General features: G+C 42.5%; 1 protein-coding gene across 3 annotated transcripts in view; it reads left to right on the top strand.

Moving 5' to 3' along the window:
• Positions 1–1,399: 1,399 nt before the first annotated feature.
• DENND5A (DENN domain containing 5A) overlaps positions 1,400–22,510 on the top strand; it is an 88,031-nt gene continuing 66,920 nt past the window's right edge. For 2 of the 3 annotated variants that reach the window (XM_074274859.1, XM_074274858.1), the window contains exon 1: positions 1,400–1,557. In XM_074274859.1, coding sequence (XP_074130960.1) covers positions 1,443–1,557 — 115 coding nt within the window. In that variant the 5' untranslated portion in view covers positions 1,400–1,442. The remainder of the gene's footprint in view (positions 1,558–22,510) is intronic. The other variant, XM_074274860.1, reaches the window with a different exon arrangement.

Genomic DNA, 22,510 nt, shown 5'->3' with positions numbered 1-22,510 from the left:
CTTCACTCAGGACTGCAAAAGAGCAGAGCTGAGTTCTGTAATAACTTGCACTTAAATCCTACTTTTCACACGACGTCTCATTTGATCCTCAGAACAACGTGAGCTGGCACTTAGGAGAGGATAATCTTCATTCTACACATGAGGGAAACCGAGTCACTGAAATTATGTTACTTAAAAGAGTCGTCCCTCGCTACAATCATTAGATTGTAGTCTCTTTGAGGGAAAAAAATCTTCTCCTCCTCCCCCCTCCTCTTCCCCCTCCTCCTCCCCCCTCCGCCTCCTCCGTATCTCCAGAGCCTGGCACACAGTAGTCGCATAATAAATGTTTACTGAACAGCAAATACATAAGGCTGGAGATTTGACCTCAGGTCACGCCGGCTCCAGGTGGTCCACTGCTCCACGACTTTAACCACACTTGTGGACGCAGTAACATCCCACTAGACAGACCTCTCAGCCAAGGGAGGGCGCTCGGCTTGGACCCCACTGGGACCCCTTTCTGGTGGAGCCCCCTAGGCAATGCCGGGCCACGCGACCCTAGGGAGGCAGCCGAAGGCGGAAAACGGGGCTCCTCCCCCGCCCCAAGGGACGCTCAAGTCTCTAGCGGCCGGCTGGAGGCTGCTCCAACGGTCCGGCTCCGTCAGGGGGGAAGGGAGGGGGAAGTGGGGAAGGAAGGAGGAGGGGAGGGAAGGGAGAAAGAGGTGGGAAAGAAGGGAGGGAGGGGGAAGAAAGGAAAGAAGAGGGAAGAGTAAGGGAAGGAGGAATAGAGAGGGAGGCAAAGAAGGAAAGAGGGAGAGAGGAGGGAGGAGGAGGAGGAAAAGAGGAAGGGGGGAGGGAGGGGAAGGAGGGAGAAAGAGGAAGAGAAAGGGGAGAGGAGGGAGGGGGGAGGAGGAGAGGAGGAGGCGGAGCTCCGGCCGTTCGGGGCGGGAAAGGAGGAAGAGCCGGGAGAATAACATCACGTCATCCTTTGCCCCCCTCTCCCGCCCCCGGGGCGGCGCAGGCGCGGAGCGGGCGGCGGGCGGGGCGGGGGAGCTCGCTCCCTCGCTCTCCTTTCTGCACGCTCCTCAGACGCCTGGCAAACAGCTGGAGGGAGGCGGGCGACGGGCGGGCTGACGGGCGGCGGCGGCGCGGGCCGGGCGGGCGGGGCGGGAACGCACGGACTGACGGCCGGAGCCCAGGATGCCGCGCGGGGCGGCGCGCTCTCCCCCCGCGCGGTCCTGGCCGCGGCGGCCGCGGGGGCCGGGACTGGGGCCGGGGCAGCTGCCGGAGCCGGGGCCGGGGCCGCGGTAGCGGTGGAGGCGGCGGCGGCGGCGGCGGCACAGGCAGCGCAGGCAGCGGCGCGCGCCGGGCCCGGGGCAGCCTGAGCGGGGGTGGGGGGCCGCGGGGGCGGAGGCGGGGGGACACCGGCGGCGGCGGCGGCGCAAGCAACCTCCGGCCCCAGCGCCATGAGCGGCGGCGGCGGCGGCGGCGGCGGGGGCTCGCTTCCCAGCCGCTTCGCCGACTACTTTGTCATCTGCGGGCTGGACACGGAGACTGGGCTGGAGCCGGACGAGCTGTCTGGTGAGTGAGCTGGCCGGCGGGAGTGATCGACCGGGGGGCGTCCCCTCCTCCACTCCCCCCTCCCCCAGCTTTGGGACGGATGGACTAGCGGTGTTTGCAGCTGGATCAACTTTGCCTCCTCCTCTCCCTCCTCCTCCCGCTCCGGCTCCTCCTGGCTTTGCGCCTCCCCAGAAAACCCGAGGTGGGGGCCCGCAGAGTCGGCATTGTTCGCCCCTTGTCTGGAGGGCCCCCGTTTCCTCGGAGGGGGGACTGGTCCGGGCTGCGCTGCTCCCCCTTTCCCGCGGAGAGCGGGGGACTGCCTAGGACTGCATTGTCTCCCGGGCCGGGAATGCGCACCCCCTTTCCCTTAGAGACTGGGGGACCCTGGGTCTGCTTGTCCTGTTTGAGCCCTTCTCTTCCCCAGCATCTCCCCGAGAATGAGAATTAAACCCTGGGAATTACCTCCGGAGGGCCACAGTTGTTCGGGTGCCCTCCGGGATCCATTCCCCTTGGGACCTTTCTCTCCATCCCCACTTACAAGCACAGAGGGACTCCGGGTCAAGGCCACGTTCCCATTGTTCCCTCCGAGGTGGCCGGGATTCCTCCCCTCCGGAACCTCCCCCACCCCTCCTCCTGACTCCCCTTCCGAAGGCTGGAGGTGGACCTTCCTAGCATCTCCGTCCTCCCCCCCTCCTCCTCCCCCACGTCAGGCTTTCTGGGGCGCTGGGAGAGCGCGGTGGTGACCCCGGTTCGGGCCTGTGAAAGACGGATGGTTCTGAAGCGAGAGCTGACCAGGCCCCAAATATCTTGGGACTCTGCTCAGTGGGGGCCGGTGGGAAGCGTTCGCTTGTTCCTCAGTGCTGTTTTTTTTTTTTTTTTGGGGGGGGGGACTTTTAACCTTTTTCAGGGAAGGGGGTAAGACGAAGTCTGGGCAGAAGTTCCCAGTGTGCTCTCGTGAATTAAAGGGACCTCCGGCCCAAGTTTCTTTAAAACTTTAGTTGAGAACATCTCCCCAGAGAGGTCTGATTTGGGGCTTAGTTTTAACTTAGATCCCCAGTTAATGAACTCCTGTGGGGGAGGCGGGGATCCCACTGAGGTTACTGTGGTTACTTCAGCCAGCCACAGAGGCAGCCGGTCTGTTTTCTGAGGGGCCCCAGATTTCAGTCCCCCCCTAAAACTGTGAAAGGGCAAGATGTCTTTTGGACTAAGCTGATGGGGATCTTAGGGTGCGAATTACCTGCCCGCCTTTCTGTGGCCGACCTCTTCCTTCTGAAAAGGGGATAAAGAAGTGGTAGAAGTCTAAGGAAGCAATCAGAATTCTGTCTGACCTAGTTATCTCCTCCCTCAGTGGGACGGGTTTGGAAAATAGCTTGACTGGCTTGTGGTTCAGATCCTGTACCTGGGCTCCTCTTACCTGGAAGCCCGAACTGTGTCAATTTGCTTGATTTCCCCACCCAGCTAATGGTTTGTTGTGTTAAGTTTTGTGGGTTTTTGACATTAAGATTGATACTGAAAGGAAACTCCTGCTCCTTTTCTGTAGCAGTTGCCCTCACTGTAAGGTGAAATTAGATCATAGCATTCAGGGGTCATTCATCCTGGTGACTAAATTTGCATGTCTTTGGTGATGACAGGACAGTTTTCTTATTGGTCATGAGAAAAATTCCAGTGACTGCATGTCTTCTGAAAAGAGAAAGATGAAAATTCCAAGAAGCAAAACATTGCAAGTCTTAAAAAACAAAAAGCCACAACAAACCAAATCTTAGATTTCAACTTTGACAAGAAGGGAAGAGAATTTTATCACTTGAGTTTGAAGTTGAGGGTTAAAGGTGGCCCGTAATTGGATACTTCCTTCCTGAGAACTGGGATACTAAGTGATACTTAGTATTTGGGGCCTTGGGCTAGATACTTTTAACTGTTTCCCTTTGTTGCCAGTCAGTTAGATATTGATAGTAAGGATGCTAATATTTCACTTTCAGATTTAGGTATTCAATACATAAAATCCTAGATTCTCATAAAAATATTGAATATATGAGAATGTAGGACTTTTATAAAACTTAAGATTTAGAAAGGATTTTAAGAGGATCTAATCTAACTCCTTCATTTAAAAAGGCAAAACCCCTGAAGCACCGAGAGGGACTGATACTTTCTTGTGGTCCCCTGCTCAGATTGTGGTAGAGCTGGGGATTTAGAAGTAATTCTTTGATCTAATCCGGGGAGGAAACCTAAAATAACTGATAGTAATAGTTGGCACCTATTTAGTGCTTTCAAGTTTGGAAAGTGCTTTATAATATTATCTCATTTGATCCTCATCAAATCCACCTGCCTGTGGGACATTATTTTCATTTTTTCAGTGGTAAAGCTGTGGCAGATAACTTGCTTAGGATCACAGAGCTAGGGACTATCTGAGTCTGGATTTGAATTGAGGTCTTCTTGCTTTATTCACTGAGAATACCTCTGATGCTGTTTCTGACCCTAGCTTAAACCCAATCTAGTGCCAATTCCTCAAAGAATCAACAATCCCCTAATTTTATGTATGAGGAAACTGAGGGTTAGAAATGTTGAATGACTGGCCCCACATCATACAGGCAGTGAGTTGCAGAGGATTTGAACTTGGCTTCTTGCACTCTTCCCAGTACACCAGCTTAGTGTCACTGGAGCTGATCTGACTTTAGAATACACATTTAGTGGTCTGGTCGATTGCAAACATTCTTCTCTAACATCCTGCCATGAAGTATTAGGCAAATCCTCTCCTCCCGAGTAGAGTGGCTTTCAGGGCATTCTGGGAGAGGACCAAGGAATAATTTTTGTGCTTTTGATGTTATCTGAACAGTCAGACAATGAAGTTGCTGTTGGTTTGTGAATTGTCCGCTGCTTGCCACAGGAACTGGCTTCTCAATGAGCTTAAAAAGGCTTCCCTTATAATTAAGCTGCAGGGGTGATTGAAGAAGGGAAGGAATTGCAGAAATTGTGTACAGAAGGGTAGTTTTCCTGTGCTGCTGGAGAATTTTTAAATGTGGTGGCAGCAGTGGAAAGCCAAAATCATTTGTCCAGCCTGCAGTCTTTGTATACACACAGGAATTGATTAAAGGTTTTCCTCTCTGGTCGGTTGGTAGGGGACCCTGGTATCCCCAAGAGGGTGGGGAAGAATGGGGGGAATCCAAATATAAAACAAAGCAAAAGCCAGACAGCCTTTTGCCTGTTTGCCTGACTTTCGGTTCCAGGGCATCCATAGGCTTCTTGCAGGTCTGCTTCTCTGCGAAAAGGATGATGTCATAGTAACGGAAACTACAGGAAATCATGAATTGTTCCCGTACCTCTGGAGAGGTCCCTAGGAGACTGTGCTCTTACTGAGCAAATTGGAATTCTGGGCCCCAGGTAGCGTCCCTGTTACAATCCTGCCCCACCAACATTATGTAGACCGTTTCTTTGCCAGCTCTGTGACCTAAACGTAGATTTAAAGAATTGGAGGAGGCTGTAGCTGGTTTTCTGCCTGTGGAAGGAGGAGGGAGGCCCTATAATCAGCCTTCAGATTTCTTTCCCCTTTGCAACACTGGGCTTTTGAGTTTGCAGCAACTGAGCTTCCAATTTGAAATTGTAGCATAACAGCTTCTGTTTCTTTAGGTCAGGGGATCTTACACCTATTTTTGTGGCCCAACTTTGGCAGTCTAGGGGGATCTTTGGACCCCTAATCAGGATGTTTTAAAATGCATCCAATAAAATACATGAGATTACAAAGGAAACCAATTTCATTGAAATTTAGTTAGCATAATATTAAAAATAACTCATGAATGTCATGCTTTAGCATGATAACCCCCTGCCTTAGCAGGTAATTTATAAAACATTTTCCTCATAAATAGCCCTTTATGGTTCATAATAGGCATATTATTATCCCCATTATATAGTTGAGGAAACCAAGGTCTAGTGGAAGTCAGGTGACTTGTTTGAGGTCACACAGCTAGTAAGTGGCACAGTTAGGATTTCACTGCAGATCTGACTCCAAGTCTGGTGTTTTTTTCTACACTCCTTGCCTCTTATCTAGCTTCTCTTCCTTTCTTTTATATATAAAGAAACTCTGGCCCAGAGAAGTAGGAAGTAACATTTTCCATAGTCTCTCTTCTCCAGGTCTGCTGAATTTCCTCCTTCACACCCTTGCCTCCACCCCCCCTTCCTCCTCTCCATCCACCCCCCCAGCACTGATTGCAGCTTTGCAGTGATCTGATGAGCATGGAGGATGAGGGAATTGCTAGTTCAGTTCATGCTGTGACAATAGCAGGCTCTAAGGCAACATACTTTTTTGAGCTCAGGTTTCTAGTTCAGATTGGGAAAACATGCCAAGTATAAGTATCTTCAAAGAAATTTTATTTTCCTTAAAATCAAAGCCTTCCCTCATCTTACTGGATGGGAGTGATGTCAGGGGACCACAGAAGCCTGTTGTCAATGAGACAATGACATTTCTGTAGCATTTCAGAGTTTACAAAAGTGCTTTGCTCACAGCAGCTCTGCTCATGTAAGCATCATTATCCCCATTTTGTGTGGAAGGAAGCCCAAGGCAACCCAGGCAGTAAGTGTCACAGCTAGGATCCTCCAGCCCCAGAGCCAGTGCTCTTACCTCTGGGAAACACTGCCTTCAATTATCAGAGGCCACTGTGTTCTAAGGGAGCAAATGAAGGTGAGCCTCAGTAAGATCTCAATCAGGACAGTAGAAGCTGATCTGATATAGATTGGGAGAAGCAAAAGTGAGATTTCCTATGCGTGTCCAATGTGAAATAAAGGAAAAGGGACCAGAGCATGATAGGACCTTAATAGATTTATTTCTAAAACTCATTTCCTGGGTCATTAAAAAAAGAAGTAGAACAGTTATCTTCTCAGTGCTTTGTAGTTGTGTCTTGAATATATGATTTATTTCCCTGCGCTGTGCCCATTTCCCAAGTTTGGCTGCAACAATATCTTTATATAGGGCTTTCAGGTTCCACTCTTGAGGTAGGTAGGGAAAGCTAGCACCAGGCAGGGTCCAGTGACTGTCCAAAAGTGACGGAGTTTTAGTGTTATATATATGCGTCTTGAGATTTGAACTCAGGGTTTCTTTCTGATGCCATACTGCCTCCTTTAGGGCATAGTAAGCAAAGCCATGCATCCTAGGTACCAAAATGGAGATTGCAATCAGTAAGCAGGAAGATACTCCCTCCCTTTCCCCCCAATGGTATTTTTCAGTTTAGTTTAACATACAATAAGAAGCATTTATTAAATGCCCACATGTCAGGTATTGAACTGAATATTCGAAAAAGGGACACCAAAGCAGAAAAAGCAACGTTCCCTGCCATCTACTTACTGGGGGATTCTGCTGGGGAATTGGACCATTTAAGCAGACCAGTATTTTTCTTTTTCTCATCTTATATACGACAGATTAAATAGAAATGATCCTGGGGCAAATCACTATCATATTGGTTTTTGATATTTAATGTTCTTGCCCAGATAGATCAAAGGATTTTTTTTTTCTTTTTTTTTTAAAGAGGCATTTAGGAGGGTACAGTACAGAGCTTCTTACACTTTTTCCACTTGGGTCCCTTTTTTATCTGAGAAATTTTTATGCAACCCCCTGAGTATATAATAAATCATTTTTGTGACTCTTTCCCCTTTATACCCCCTTCTGTCCTTCCCACTCCTGTTCAGTTTTGAGACCTGGTATGGAGTTGGAACTCACAGTTTAAGAAGCTTTGGCATAAGGGCCTTCCAGACTGGAGTTCAAATCTAGCCTTTAAGAGAGACACTTACTAGCTGAACAAGTAACAAGCTCTGTGTCAGTTTCTTCATCTGTAAAATGGGGATAATGATAGCTTGCTACTGGTATGGCGCTCATGAGGATTAAATGATATAATGAGATAATATTAGTAAAGCACTTTGCAAACCTTAAAGCACTATATAAATACTAGTTGTTATCATCCTTTTATGGCTGCACAAAAGTGTTGAGGTTTAAGCTCACTGACAGTGTCTTTGGGACAACCCTAGTAGCAGATGGCGCGACAGGAATAGTTTGCAGTTCATCTTGTTCCCACACGGCTTTGGTTTCTTTCCATGGGGCTCTATATTTTGAGAGCATTTCATTCCATGTGGTTTGGAGGTTATAAGTATTTGGTATGCCAAAATCTATTAAGAATGTTATTCTGTAAATTTATTGGACCTGTATTGTGTCTGAACAATGATGATCATAAGGATTTTGGACATGGCGATCTAAAGAGGGAGAGAGCAGTTAATAACTAGGGAGAAGAGATGAACAATATGGTTTTGGGAAGAAGCTTAAGATTCTAAGAGCCACAAAGGAAAAGGGGCTTAAATTTTAGATGGGGGGGGATATGTGTTTAAGCAAATTCAGAGATCAGCAAATAGGAGAGTTTGGCTGGAAGTAGTGAGGGAAGGGGAATAGAGTCTGGAAAAGGAGGCTGGATGGAGCCAGACTGCATGCAATGGACTTTAAATGCTAAATGTAGACTTTTGGGTTTTGTCTTGGAGGAAGTGGGAAACCACCAAATTTTGCTTAGCCGAGGGGTGACATGGTTAGATCCACTCTTTAGAAAGATTACTTTGGCAGCTTTGTAAAAGATGGATCCAAAAGGGGAAAAATTGGAGATAGGAACATCCCTCTGGCTTTTGCAGTGGTCCAGGTAAGAGATGCTGAGACTTTGAACCAAAGCAGTGGCCACCTGAATGGAGAGGCAGGGCCCAAGAATTAGAATGTACAACACTTCTTAAAGGATAAGTCCTTATGGGGTAGGAGACAGGGAGGAGTTGGTGACCTCTGTAGTGCTCCCTTCTGGAGAAATAGGGAATTTTGGTCTAGGAAGAGGAGATAATATGCTTTCTATTGGGCATGTTGAGACTAAGATTCTTAAAGGACAATAATTCCTAAGGGATTGATCCTAGAATTCTTTAATAGCTTCTTTAGCAGTAATTGCTCAATTATGTTATAAATATATTTTTCTTCTATGACAACAAATTTATGCATGTTTGAAACATTATAGGTTTGTTTCTGGTGATTTGGAGTTTTGGAATAAATTGATTTTATTTTCATAACATCTCTCTCATACCTCCTTTCTTCTCCCCTGACACAGCCCTCATTCTGTTGCAGGCCCTCATCTCCTTTTCTGAGACTCTTGTGATAGCCTGCTGGTGCATCTGCCTACTACAAGGCTTTCCTAGAGGCAGTCCAGATGTTAAAGTTGGCTTAGTAAAGAGCAGGTCTGACCTATTCAGTAAACTGCAATGACTCCCTTCTGCAGGATCAAATATAAAATTTTCTGTCTGCCATTCAAAGCCCGTCATAACTTGGCCCTTTCCTACCTTCTTAGTTTTCTTAAAACTCATCTGTAAAATGGGGATAATAATAGCACTCATCTTCTAGGGTTGTGTGAAGATCAAATGAGATGAAGCATTTTAAGACAATGCCTGGTACATTGCAGCTCTTAATAGATCTGTTATCATTATCATTATTATTATTATTATCTACCACTTCCCTCCAACTTTGTTATCCAGTTGCTCTGGCCTTCATGCTATGTTTCTTATACTAGACATTAATTTCCTGATTTGGGGCACTTTCACTAGCAGTGTCCTATGCCTCAAAGACTGTCCCTCCTTACTTCTGTCTCCTGGCCTCTCTGGAGCTGAGATATGAAAGATGAACCAACAGAACAGTCAAATAGATAGGAGAACCAGGAAGAAGCTATGCCAGTGAGTGTGCTGCTCCCCTAAGGCAGAAGCAATTGGAGAGGACTGGAGCCTGAAGTCTGGAAGCTGAGAAAAGATCAGCTGATTGTGACATAGTCATTAAAGAGATCAGAATTTGGGATTTATTAAGCACAGTCTGGGATAACTGTCTTAAAGAAATTGCACTTTGCTTTTGAAATGGAAATCTGCCCTTATCTTACTGGTTGGTAATGATATAAAGTAAGCACTGACATTTTACTGGGAGTTTTGTGCTGGGAGCTGTCAAGTATAGACCAGATAAAGTCCCAGGCCTCTTGGAGTTTAGTATCTAAGAGGGCCTGGGCTGGGCAGACTGCTCAGTCTTTGGGAATATAGCCTGAGGAAAGGCCAGAAGGCAATGAATCTGAGGTCTGGTTGATCTCTTAATATGTATTCTTTCTGCTTCAGATGTCTGATTCTCTTCTGGTTTGGTGAGATATGAGAGGCTGTGTGTCAGAATGGATGGAGGACCTATCTCAGAGTCAGGAAAACTTGGGTTCAAATCTCTGGGCTTTGTGAGTCACTTAATAGCAGTGATCTGAGCAATGAAGATTTAAAATTGCTGACCATTTGAGTTTCCTTCCTGAGAGTTCTTTACAGCCAGTAAAGTCACAAGTCTAGACCAGAGGTAGCAATCCAAATCAGCATTATCTGATGCATTTTCAGCTAGATCAGAAAATTGAATGATTGCTTTACTAGGCTGAACATAATGAGGTACATTTGTACAGGACTTTATGATTACAAAATATGTTCATAAATGGTTCTTTCATTTGATCAACATAGTATTTTGAGGTAGATAACTCAAGGACTTTTCCTCGTTTTATCGAATTTCAGAGAGGTTAAGTGACTTTTCTAATGTCACACAACTAATAAATTACAAAAGGGGCCTTAAACTCAGCTTCCACTTTTACTCCTTACATGCTAATTAAATTAAATATTAACTCATTGGGAAGTAAACCATATGATCTCTGATATAATAGGTCTTAATGAAATCAGTAATTTGTTCTAATCAGCTCTATTAGGAACTAACACTGCCTGTGCTTACCTGATTTGGGAAGAACATTGCTGTTTGTTCTTCATTCTTGAAGATGACCATGAAGGAACAATGACATCAGGGAGTTGATTCTATGTCTTGCAAGTGAATTGGATTTAATTGAGGGAGGGCTGTATAAAGTCACCAGCCTCACTTTGGACTTTATCCGGAAGATATAGATCAGGATGACTGAAGATGGCCCCAGATGCCTTTTTAAGCTAGGGTCTTTTCCTGGTGTCAGTTTGACTGAGGCAGTTTCCACTCAGTGATTAAGCTAGATAAGAAATGAGGCAAAAAATGGCCTCTTTTACCTAGCAAAAACAAAAAATTCCATCTGAGAGAGGAAAATCCTTAGGGTTTCTGGCCAAAACAGAAACAATTACTATTTATCTGGAAGAAAAATGATAATACATTCAAAAGAAGAAAAGTTGAAACAATATAGAAAGGAGGGTTTTGTAGTAGTTTTTTTTTTGGGGGGGGGGCGGGGGTATGATCTTTTGATGAAAAAAACTCCTTTATCATTGCATATTGGTAACTCTTCTCCCTTATATTGCCATAGACCGTGGTATAGGTCATTGAACCAGTTAAGATAGTGCCAGTTCCAGCATTTACATTTTTTGAATATAGTTCTTCTTTTAGACTTAGAAATGGTTTTGTTTATTAATTTCATAATGATAGTTTTCAGGCTGTTGGGAAGGACAGACCACAGAGATTATATAGTTTAGCCCATTATTTTTGCATGGGAGAAAACAGACTGGAGGAGATTTAGTAGCTTGTTCAAGGTCAGACATTTAATAAATAGTAGAGTTGAGAGTCAAACTCAGATTTTCTTACTACAGAATCTGGTATTCGTTCTACCATGCTATCCTGTATAACTATTTTTAATAGAATGAGCATATGTAGCCTGGAAAAAAATTTTTTTTTAAACAATTTTAATTACAAACCTGAAATGCTACTTTTAAACCCCCTTTAGAACAGTACAATATTGCAGTCTGATTCAGCAAGATGAAACTTATAATGCACAGTACAACTAAGTGATGTAGTTATTCTTTGGGTAACTTCCTGTTTGTTTACAGGCTAAACAGAAAGAAGAACTTTCTGGCTTTTTTAGTTCCCAACTGATTTCTTAATTTAGAAAGTTTTCTTCTCCTAGACTGATTTTTTCTTTTTTTCCTTACTACTGGAGAAGTTGTTTCTGCTTTGAAGGGTGGATCATTAGTCATCTGTGATGAATACAATGTAAAGTGAATTTTAAAAACCTGTTTACTGGGGGAATTTCACTTTTCATAAGAGGGAGGAAAGATGGCTAGATTCAAGTGTATAAACTACAGTTCACTTATAAAAATTTTTTTTTAAAAGATCACATGAAACAACTCTACAAATAAGAAATTAGGTTCTAACCCATAATGCTATGCAACCATGGAGAAGATATGTCACTTCCCAGATTTCCATTTCCTCCTTTGTATCATGGGTTCATTAGCTGAGATGTTTGTTAAGATCCTGTCCAGCTCAAACTCTCTAAGGCAGGGTTCTTAACCTTTCTCATTTTATCCTTCCTGATGAAGCTTAGGGGTCCCTTCTCAGAAGAATATTTTTAAGTACATAAAATAAAATGCATAGAATAACAAAGAAATCCTATATTAAAATGTTATCAGAACTATTTAACAGGTTCCCAGACTTCCACATTAAAGAGTCCTGCTCTAAGACAATAATACTTAAATCATTCATTTTTACAGTGCCTAAAGATTTTAAGAGGCATTTCCTTAAAACAACTATGTAAGATTAGCCTGGGATGTGTTTGTGCTTATTGTATGTTAAACTAAAGCCATGTATAGGATTTTTTTTTGGGGGGGGTGGAGTTTGGTTGTTAAAAATCCTCTTAACCAAAAATATTTGAATTTAAAGTTGGACTTAAAATGAAAAACTTTTTTTTTTTTTAATTTTTAATTTTTAAAATTCTATGTGTCCAATTTAGTGCAAATTTAGTTGCATCTGTCTGTGAAGTAAAGTAAGGTTCAGGCCTGCCCAGCCTCCTTTCAGATGCAGCATCTCTCAATAGAGTGCTACAGTCAGGTTTCTGGACCTGAGTGGTGTGTTTTCATTACCCTGGATAGCAAGGCTCACTGGGCATTTGTGTCTGTACTGATAATAGCTAACACTTACAAAGCCCTTTGGGGCTTACAAAGTACTTTCTCTTATATTTACTTGTTTGCTCTTCACAACCTTGAGGTAAGGTGAGGGTGATAATAATAATTTCCCCGGTGCCTTACAGGGAGCCTGGAATGGTGAATAGAGCCCTAGCCTTTGAGATGGAAGACCTCACTTCATGTCATGTCTCTGGTACATACTAACCTCAGGGAAGCCGCTGTATATCAGGAGATCCCCTAAGACTATAAATTGTGGACTAGGTGCTAACCTCTGTTGGTAAATGGAGTTTCCTTATATGATAAGAGGGAGCAATCCTAATTTCAGTGCTTTTCCCTGTCTCTGTCCTTCTAGTCTCTCAAGAGCACTTTAGTATAGGATCTGCTTTGTTCTTCACCACAACTTTGAAGTTAAGTACTACTGGCATTTTTACAGATGAGGAAAACTGCAGATCCGGGGATTGTGTCTTGCCTGGAGTCACAAAGCCAAGAGCTTTCCAAACCCCACTATTTGAAGTTAAGTCTTCTTGACTCCCAAGTACTTTGCTGTGATGCAGGATTATCAGCAAAGAAACTGAGGACAAGAAGGGAGAAGTTATTTTCTTTAGGCCATTCAGTAAGAAATCACAGGGCAAAAACTTGACCAGAGGTCTTCTGTCTCAGACAGTGGGCTTTTCTGTTACTCCAGGTTGTTTCATGCCTGTGGATTGCTTTAGTGTGAGCACATATATTTCTTTATTTTAAAATTTTATTTTTAAAGCTTTTAATTTTCAAAACATATGCATCAATTGTTTTCAACATTCACCCTCACAAAACCTTGTGCTCCAAAATTTTTTTTCCCTTCCCTTCCCTTCTACCTTCTCCCCTAGACAGCAAGTAATCCAATAGTACATATATTTATTTGAAAGATTTTAAACATTTGAAAATGTTCTTTTTCAATCCCTCCTAATTCTAGTGCCTTCCCTTGGCTCATTATTTCCTGTTTATTCTGCACATAGCTTGTTTGTAAAGTTTTCTTTTCTTTTCTTTTCTTTTTTTTTTTTGATCCCCACTGCTTAGCACAGTGCCTGGCACACAGAAGGTTCTTAATAAATGTTAACTGAATGACTGAAATAGAATTAATTTTCTATAATATTTGTGTTTCTAGGGACAGCATAGCATAGTGAATATAGAGAAGAATTGGGATTGGGGGGATGGGAGTCAGAAATCAAGAATGTACTTGTTAAGTACCTACTATGTGGCAGGCACTGGGATAACTGGCAATAAAGAAAAACAAATGAGACATTCCCTGTCCTCAAGGAGCTCAGGATGTCTACAAAAGAAGTGCCCTATGATGGAGAGGCAGCACCAACAATTAAGAGAATCAGGAAAGACCTTGAAGGAGGTGGCCCTTGAACTTATTCTTGAGGGGAGCCTAAGATCTCCCATCAATAAGTCATTAGTATGTATATTTAAGAACATACTATGTGCCAGACTTTCTCCCAGATGCTGGAAATAAAGAAAAAAATGAAATCATTCCTGCTGTGAAAACATATTTAAAACCTCCTTTTTAGTTCAACTGAAAGTATTGAGAAACATATTTTAGTCTAAAGTGTGTAAAAGATCAAGTACCAAAGCTCACGGAAAATGGATTACAGTGCAAAACAAGAAATATCCCTTGTTTAATTAAGATCGATGCTTTCCCCCTTCCTCAGAAGGATGGAAGTGATATCTAGACCCTCTTTCCTTATTCTGAAGGGATTAAGGTATTGATCCCAGAGAATGGGTCCTTTTGATTATCCCTGGAGTACACTTGATGGGAGTGGGGATAAGGAGGAATTGAGTAGTTTTAGGAAAAGATGAAATGATTCTTGTTCTGTTAAATGGAATAGACCTCTTCCTTTATGCGTTAAGGAGATGCCCAAAGGCATGGGAAGACTATCCATTTGGATGTTTCTCTGAGCTAGAAATTCTTAGAATTAAAATGTTAAATTAATAAAAAAATTTTTTTTCTGGCAGTTCACTTAAAATGCAGAGTGTAGTAGGTTGTTTTTAAATTTATTTTTATTTTAGTTTCAAATTTTCTTTCCCTCCTTCCTCACCTCTCCCATACCCTTAGAGAAGGCAAGAAACAGGATACTCATTATGCATGTGAAGTTATGCAAAATCTATTTCCACATTAACTGTGCTCCAGAAAAAAGTGCAAGAAGAATAAAGCAGGAGAAAAAAAAATACTTCAGTCTCCATCTCAAAATAAATCAGTTTTCTCTTTGAAGGTAGATTTCTTATCCTGAGTCTTTTCAAATTGTGCTGAATTATTAACTTGATCAAAATAATTAAGCTTTTCACAGTTGATTGTTACAGTATTGCTTTTACTGTATATATTATTTTGGTTCTGCTTAATTCTCTTTGCATCAGTTCATATAAGTCTGTCTAGATTTTTCTGAAATCATTACCATCTTCATTTTTTTTAATAGTACAATAATATTCCATCACACTTATGTACTGCAGTTTGTTGAGTCATTCCTCAATTGATGGACAGCCTTTCAGTTTTCAATTCTTTGTCACCACAAAAAGAGCTCCTATAAACAGTTTTGTATGTGTGGTGAATCAAAGAGCAAACAATCCTTTGGGCATATTTCTAAATGGTTTCATAGGCTAGTATTATAAATTTTTTTTTGACCTTGCCCTCAGAAAGCTTATATTCTCTTGGAGAAACTAAATATATTTAAAATAAAAACAGTGTAATTTTGTGAAGGAAATTAACAGCAAAGGCTTTAATGTAGAAGTTGAGTTTTGAAGGAAATAAAGGATCCTAAGAGAAAATAAGGTTAGTGCATTTCAGGTATGGGGGACAGCTAGGGCAAAGCCAGGGAAGTGTGGGATATGGCATGTCATGTATGGAGAACAGCAAAGTAGCCAGTTTGGCTGGACAATGGAAGGACAGAATGTCCAGTAATAGAAACTCCTTCAAGATACAAGGACCAGAGTAACGGGAAAGTCAGGGAAGTGCCTTAAGAAAGGAAGGAGAATGATTTAGGACTTGAATGATACATTGAGATTGAATGCTCCAAGAAGTGGAAGGTGAGGGGAGAGGCCTCTAGACAATGGGGCCAGTCTGAGTTGAGACAGGAAAAGGGATGCTGTGGATGAGGGACAGCTTGAAGTCCAGCCTGGTTGGAATGTAGAATGATTGAGTTTATGCTGTGGAGTAAGTCATCATCCTTAAAAAAACCTGGCCTGTAGTCCTGCCTCTGACACATTGGGGCTCAGAGACTCTGGGCCAGTTTAGCTCTTCTTAGTGCCCTAGGCAATTTTAAAGAACTGAAGCTTTATTGGACAACATTGCTTTTGAGCAACGTTTAAATTTCAAAGTATAGGGAATTGGTATGGGGATTTTGTTCTCACTTTTTCTTTAAAAAAGATGAATTGATTTTTTTAAAAAACATTTTTGTTACTTCCCAGTGTCTCCTCCATTCTATATAGAACTCTCCATTAAATTAAAAAGGTACAGTTAAGCAAAATGTGTATGCCTTATTCTGCACCTAAATTGAAAGGAGAGAGTTTTTTGGAGACTTATTCTGCAACACTTTATTTTTTGTAAATTTCATTGATATATCAGCTTTTTACCTTGCAGCCATTTTTGTGACAACATTTTAAACTGTATATATGTGTATATTTGTGTGTATATATATATATATATATATATATATACACACATATATATATTAAACACACACATATATACACATTATATTGCACACTATTTGATATATGTTTTGTATACACACACATATATACACATGACACTTTTTTTTTGGTCTGTAACATTTTTGTATAGACTTCCTTTTCAGAATAATGGATTTAAATACATAAAATAAAATATATAAGGAAATCAACCCTCTTGAAGTAAAGATGTCATTTTTTCCCCATCCAAATTCACAGACCCATTGAAGTTTATTCATACCTTCTACGTTAAGAACTTGTGCTTCAGAAGGGGTGGGGGGAAGGAGGTAGGACTGTATGATATCCAAGATCCCTTTTAATCCTAGGATTTTGTGCAGCCTTTCAGCCACCTAGGGGGTAAGTAGTAATGGAAGGCTTGTTGGCAGCCAGTTCTGTATTGGGCACTATGGGGATTGTAAGATAAACTAAAACTTTGCCTTTAGGGAGCCAAGTAAATGTCTTCTTGGGAAGCTGAGACCTGTCCCCGTGAAGCAAGTTGAGTTTGTTTTCACAGTGTGGTTGATTGTGTGGCACATAAAATATGTGCAGTAGTCACCCCTGGGTTGTGTGGAGGGCTTTGCCATGCCAGCAGCTTGAAGGTCACTGAGTTTTGTTTTGGAGCTGGGAGGCTGCAACTGTTTAGGCTTTAGTTTGTACTTACATCCAGCTCAGTCCCACTCTGCTCAGTGGTACTTCTCTCATTTGGCACCCACCCCAAAATAAAAAAATACACATTCTCTTTGCCTGAAATCTAGACATCAAAATATTAAAGTACTAGTATCAAACTCCTCTTGTGGCCATCTCCTTTCCTCGTATGACCTTCTTTTCTATGGTGTGATGGAGAGGATTCTGGTTTTAAAGACTTGGCTCATTGTCCTGGCTCTAATTCCTACAGTCTGTATGGAGGGGAGAGTGAAGAAAACAAACATTTATTGAGCGCCTATTATGTGCCAAGTGTTTTGCAAATATTATTTCATTTGAGTCTCAAAACAACCCTGGGAGATTGGTGCTAATATTATCCCCACTTTACAGTTGAGGAAACTGAGGAACAGATTAAGTGACTTGTCATTCAGACAGTGAGGATCTAAGGTTGGATTTGAACTTGTATTTTCCTGACTCCAGGCCCAGTATACCACTGCTATAGTTGCCTGTTGTTACTTCCTCTTTCAGAGCTTCAGTTTTCTCACTGATAAAGTTGAGATATCAATACTTACACAGCATTGTTTTAAAGTTAAGGGCTTTTGTAAGTCTTCTTGGACTATAGAAATAAAAGTTATTTTTCCTTAAAAGATATAACTTTGCATAACAAACTTCCTTCTCTTCTCTGGTCTTCAGTTTGTATTTCTGCAAAATGGAGCTATGTTTCTTGACCTCTTAAACTACAGTTCTATGGTCCTGGACAAAGAGCTGGACCCAACTCTCAGGGTGCTATCAGAACATGGGTTGGACTTATGAACTGGAGGTCAGAGATAGGGTTGTTGTTGTTACTGACCTCTGACTAGTGTGATACGTTGGAGATTCTGAGCAACATTGACTAGTATTCTCAGTTTATTGCACATCCCTCGAGTACTTTGAACATAGGTGTACAATAAATGGCTTTTAAATTGAATAAACAATGTATTAGAGAGAGAAGAGAATTTTGCCTTCTAGAATAACTAGCTGTATGTAGCTCAGTGGCTTCTGGAGCCACCAGTATTTTGTGAATACAAGTTGAAAATCTGGCAATGATTATTTTGATTTAAGTGTGAAGTTCTTAAAAGTCATCAAAGGGAGAAAATTTAAGGTCAGTTGTGGGAACTGCAGCTTTTTTGGATTTTAGTTTGGAGATGGTTCTTTCTGAGGCAGGGAAGGGAGAATTTTATGCCAGTGGTTGTCATTGGCAAATTACAGTGACCATAATTTGTCCTGAATATGGGACAGTCCTTTTTCTCTTGACCACGTGGCATGGCAGCCCAAAGCTATTGGTAGTGATTCCTCCAGCTCCCATCCATCATTAGTCCTCAGATGTGAGTGGGACACATAGCGTCCCTGGTGTAACCCCACAGGAACATTTGGCTCTACCTTACCCTTTGGGCTAACAAGCTAAGTAAGTCTGGTCAAGAGGTTGCACATTGCTTGGACTTATTGGGTTAGGTGGAGGAAGGGCTGAGGGGTTGAAAAGCTAGAATTAGATGTTCATCTCTTGAGAATGTGACTCTTCCAGTTCTATCTCCCCCTGTGGCATCTAGGACTCTGATTTTCAGGTCTTCCTCTGGCCCTTGCAAAGTATATTAGACTAAGTGTGTATTGATTATGCTTGTCATAGTTCTATAATGATGGGAGGGATTAATTTTAATTCTTTCAATGGAGAAACTGATTCAGAGGTGAAAAGAGTTTGGACCCACAAGATCCCAAGGGTTTGAGGGACAGCTTCTTGAGGGCTTTGCTGTTCAATCTTTTATTTGCATGTTTCTCTCATTTGATCCTCATGACAGCTCTGTAAAACAGTGCTATTATTATCCCCATTTTACAGATGAGAAAATTGTGACCCAAGAAGTTCAGTGTCTTGCGCATATATTCATTGTAAGTAAGTGTCTAAGGCAGGATTTAACTCAGGTTTTCCAGACTCCAAGTCTAGTCCCCTTGCCTCTGTGTCACTTTGATGTAGGGAGGGGGTGAAGTCTGATCTTTATCACTTCTTTTCTAAGTGTGGTTAGTTTTTTCCCGCTCTTGTCATTCTGGGGATAAATATTTGACTTGCATCAGGGATTTGCCATTCACTACACACAGGTTTGTTGCTGAAGAGTGTTTCCTTTGCTGTGGTTCCTTTTGGGGTGACTTGTGTTTTTTCTCAGAGGTCTCTTTTCTTTGAAAATGGAAAGAAAGCTCACACTGTGGTTTGCTTCTACCAGTCTAAGTAAGAGTGCTCTCTTACTTCCTTCCACCCCTTCCTCCCTTCATTCAGTGCAAGGGTCTGCCAGGCTTTCTTGGGGCTGCATCTCTGCAGGTGGGGCTTCTGACTTACTGTGCCTGCCTGAATAAAAGGAAGCTGTGCCCGTAAACATGGATCAGGGAAGTGACAAGGGGCCTTTCAGAGTTTTTAAAGACAGGAAGCAAGAGGAGGAAATGATTCAGAGAGACCAGCATTAATTCCAGGATGTGCAAGACAAAAAAAAAAAAAAAAAAAAAAAAAAAAGGAAAAAACCCTCAACCCAAGAACAAATACATGCATGCCCAGCCTGCCAGCACCCATTTTGTCAGCTTCTTTGCTTTTCAGTAATACCTGCAGTTGTCAATAATCCCACAGTCTCAGAGGGATGTCTAAGGCAACCCTCTCCAATACAAAAGCATCCTAATTCATAGGATCATATTTTAGAGGCAAAACGGGCGGATCCTGTCTTTCATTTTTATGACTGTGGATACTGAATTCCGAAATGACCAACCAGGGCTGCCCAGCAAATTGGCGTCAGCTTTGGGGACATGTCTGGGTTTCTTAGTCCTCAGCTCCCCCTCCCCTGTTCTTGGTAGCATTTTCTGATAGTAGGAAAGAGGAATTGGTCTGGGAGTAAGGGGGGGCCTGGCTTCCGACCTTGGGCCCCTCACTTTTATTCCATGGAATGTGGTCTAAAGGATCCCTTTTCATCCTGGCACTTGCCCTCCTCCTCCATAGGGTCAAGTCCGAGAAAACCTATGAAAATTTTGCATGGCTATAAAGTGCTACGGAAACCAGAATGTTGCTCTTACTTCAAGTCTTCCTTTTCTAAAAATGAGATTTAATTTTGTTGTCATCCTTTGTTTTTAGATTGAGTTAGTTTCTGAATATATTTATTTCCCTTTCTCTCCCCATCAAACCATTCCCTTGTGATAAAAAATGAAGAGAAGAAAAATAAAAGCAGGTGGGCCGAACTAAGCAGCCTATCAGTCAATCTGGGAAGCATTTAGTAAGTGCCTACTTCTGTGTCAGGCCCTGTGCGAAGTGCTGGGGCTGTTGTAAACTTCTGCCTTGAGGAGCTTGCACTCTAACTGAGAGAGTACTCACAGGGGGAGGAGGGCTCGCTGGGACTAAGAGAGTGCTCAGATGTCAGTCTGTTCATTATGTTGGGATACGCGTGTATCACTGATGGTCCCCACTCGGGATCCCTCCCCTTTGCAGTGTGGGAGGTTGCCCTTTAACTTTCATTAGGGTGAACATTCTCCCCCCTGACACGCATTGCAGGCAGTTGGGGGCCAGCAGACAGCTTTCCCGAGTTGCTGTGGTGATGAGCCATTTGAGCCCTTGTCTGTGCTCTTGGTGAGCCTGTTTGAACCTGCCCCAGGCTGGTCTTCACAGGACACAGGGCATGTTGTCACTGAGTTCTTTCCAGCTTGTGCTTGAGAGCCTTGGAGAAGTCAGAGTCGTCTCTGTCTGACAGGGAGGCCCCGGGACGACTGTTAGTGTCACTTCTGTTCTTACTCTTGCTTGTTCTGTAGCTCCTAGCCCTAACCCTAAGAGGAAGGGGATGTTTTAAAACCAGGGCTGAGTGCTTTGTACCGATGTCTGATGATGCTCTGATTGTTTTATAGTTCAGCAGAGTAGTCATTACACCTAAAGGAGTCCAAGTTACTGTTGTTCCATTGTGTCAGTCTTATGCATCATTCTGTGCTTGGGGGTTTCTTGGCAAAGATACTGATGTGGGCTTGGATTTCCATTCTCTTCTCTAGTACGTCAAGGCTAATAGGTTAAGTGACTTGCCCAAGATCACACAGCTAGTGTATGCCTGAGACCAGATTTGAACTCAGGTCTCCCTGACTCCTTCTCTATCCACTGAGCCACCTAACATTTAGTATTCCTCAGTCGTTTGTTGTTGGGAGAAAAAGTTTTCTTGCATGGATGGCAGGTGTCTGGAAGCACCTGCTGGTGAGGTGATATACTACTTTGATAGAGTCTCCATGTTGTTATCCTGATGTTAATCAACTAACTTTATTATTATTTATTTATCATTAGGAATCATATCTATTGTCTATGAGGCACTAACCTGGGTGTGGAGGATAATGAAAAAGAATGAAACTACTTATACTTTCAAAAGGTCTAATGGATATTTGTAGACCTTTCTTCTTCTTCTTCTTCTTCTTCTTCTTCTTCTTCTTCTTCTTCTTCTTCTTCCTTCTTCCTTCTTCCTTCTTCCTTCTTCCTTCTTCCTTCTTCCTTCTTCCTTCTTCCTTCTTCCTTCTTCCTTCTTCCTTCTTCTTCCTTCTTCTTCTTCTTCTTCTTCTTCTTCTTCTTCCTTCTTCTTCTTCTTCCTTCTTCTTCTTCTTCCTTCTTCTTCTTCTTCCTTCTTCTTCTTCCTTCTTCTTCTTCTTCCTTCTTCTTCTTCTTCTTCTTCTTCTTCTTCTTCTTCTTCTTCTTCTTCTTCTTCTTCTTCTTCTTCTTCTTCTTCTTCTTCTTCTTCTTCTTCTTCTTCTTCTTCTTCCTTCTCCTCCTCCTCCTTCTCCTCCTCCTCCTCCTCCTCCTCTTCTTCTTTCTTCGTCTCCTTAGTCTGTTCCACATTTATTTTTGTCTTCATGGGTTTTTGTCACATATTTCCTGAAAGTCATCAATAAATTTCACTCTTCTGCCTGTGAGCAGATTCGAGAATGGTTGGGCTTTTGCCAGGAGCTTATTAGTCCCTGTGACAACTTAGAACACAGACAAGCCTTCTTAGATTGTCCAGTGTGAGAAGGACCTTAGAGATGCTCCAGAAGGGGAGATAGAGAGGACCAGAGAATAATTAATGTTGGCATTTCGGAAGGGATTTTAGAGATCAAGTAACCCAATCCTTAATTGCAGTTTCCTTGAGAAGTCACCTATCTTTCCCATGAAGACCTCTGCTGATAGGGACCTCACTATATCAGGAAGGAGTCAATTTTATTGTTAGGTAACTCTGATTTTTAGGAATCAGTCTTTCTGCAAGCAGTTTTCAAACCCTTATTATATGACAGGTTCTAAATTGGGTTCTGGGTATGAAAAGAAAATGAAGCTTAAATTTCCACATCAGCTTCAATTCTTTGTTATATAAAAATCTGCCTCATAATTGCCACTAATCAGTGCTGGGTCTTTTGTATCTGTCCTAATGCCTGACATGTAGTAGGTCTTCATAAATATCTGTTGATGGTTTGGGAGCAAGAAGAACATGTGTGTGACCCCTCTTATATGGGGTGATTCTTCAGGAATTTTATCTGTAAGTAATGCTGTTGAGCATGTGTATATTAGTACCTAAGTGTATTTGTGAGCATTCCTTATGCTGAAGAATAGATTACTACCCATCCATACTTTCTTCTCCTTCTAGCTCCTATGTTGTGTGGGTATTTAGAATGTAGGTTTCTGGAAGCCAGGGACTATATTGTTTACTTGTATTTG

The sequence above is a fragment of the Sminthopsis crassicaudata genome, chromosome 6, assembly GCF_048593235.1.
Source record: "Sminthopsis crassicaudata isolate SCR6 chromosome 6, ASM4859323v1, whole genome shotgun sequence".
Classification (NCBI taxonomy): domain Eukaryota; kingdom Metazoa; phylum Chordata; class Mammalia; order Dasyuromorphia; family Dasyuridae; genus Sminthopsis; species Sminthopsis crassicaudata.
This window is presented reverse-complemented; position numbering and strand designations above follow the sequence as displayed.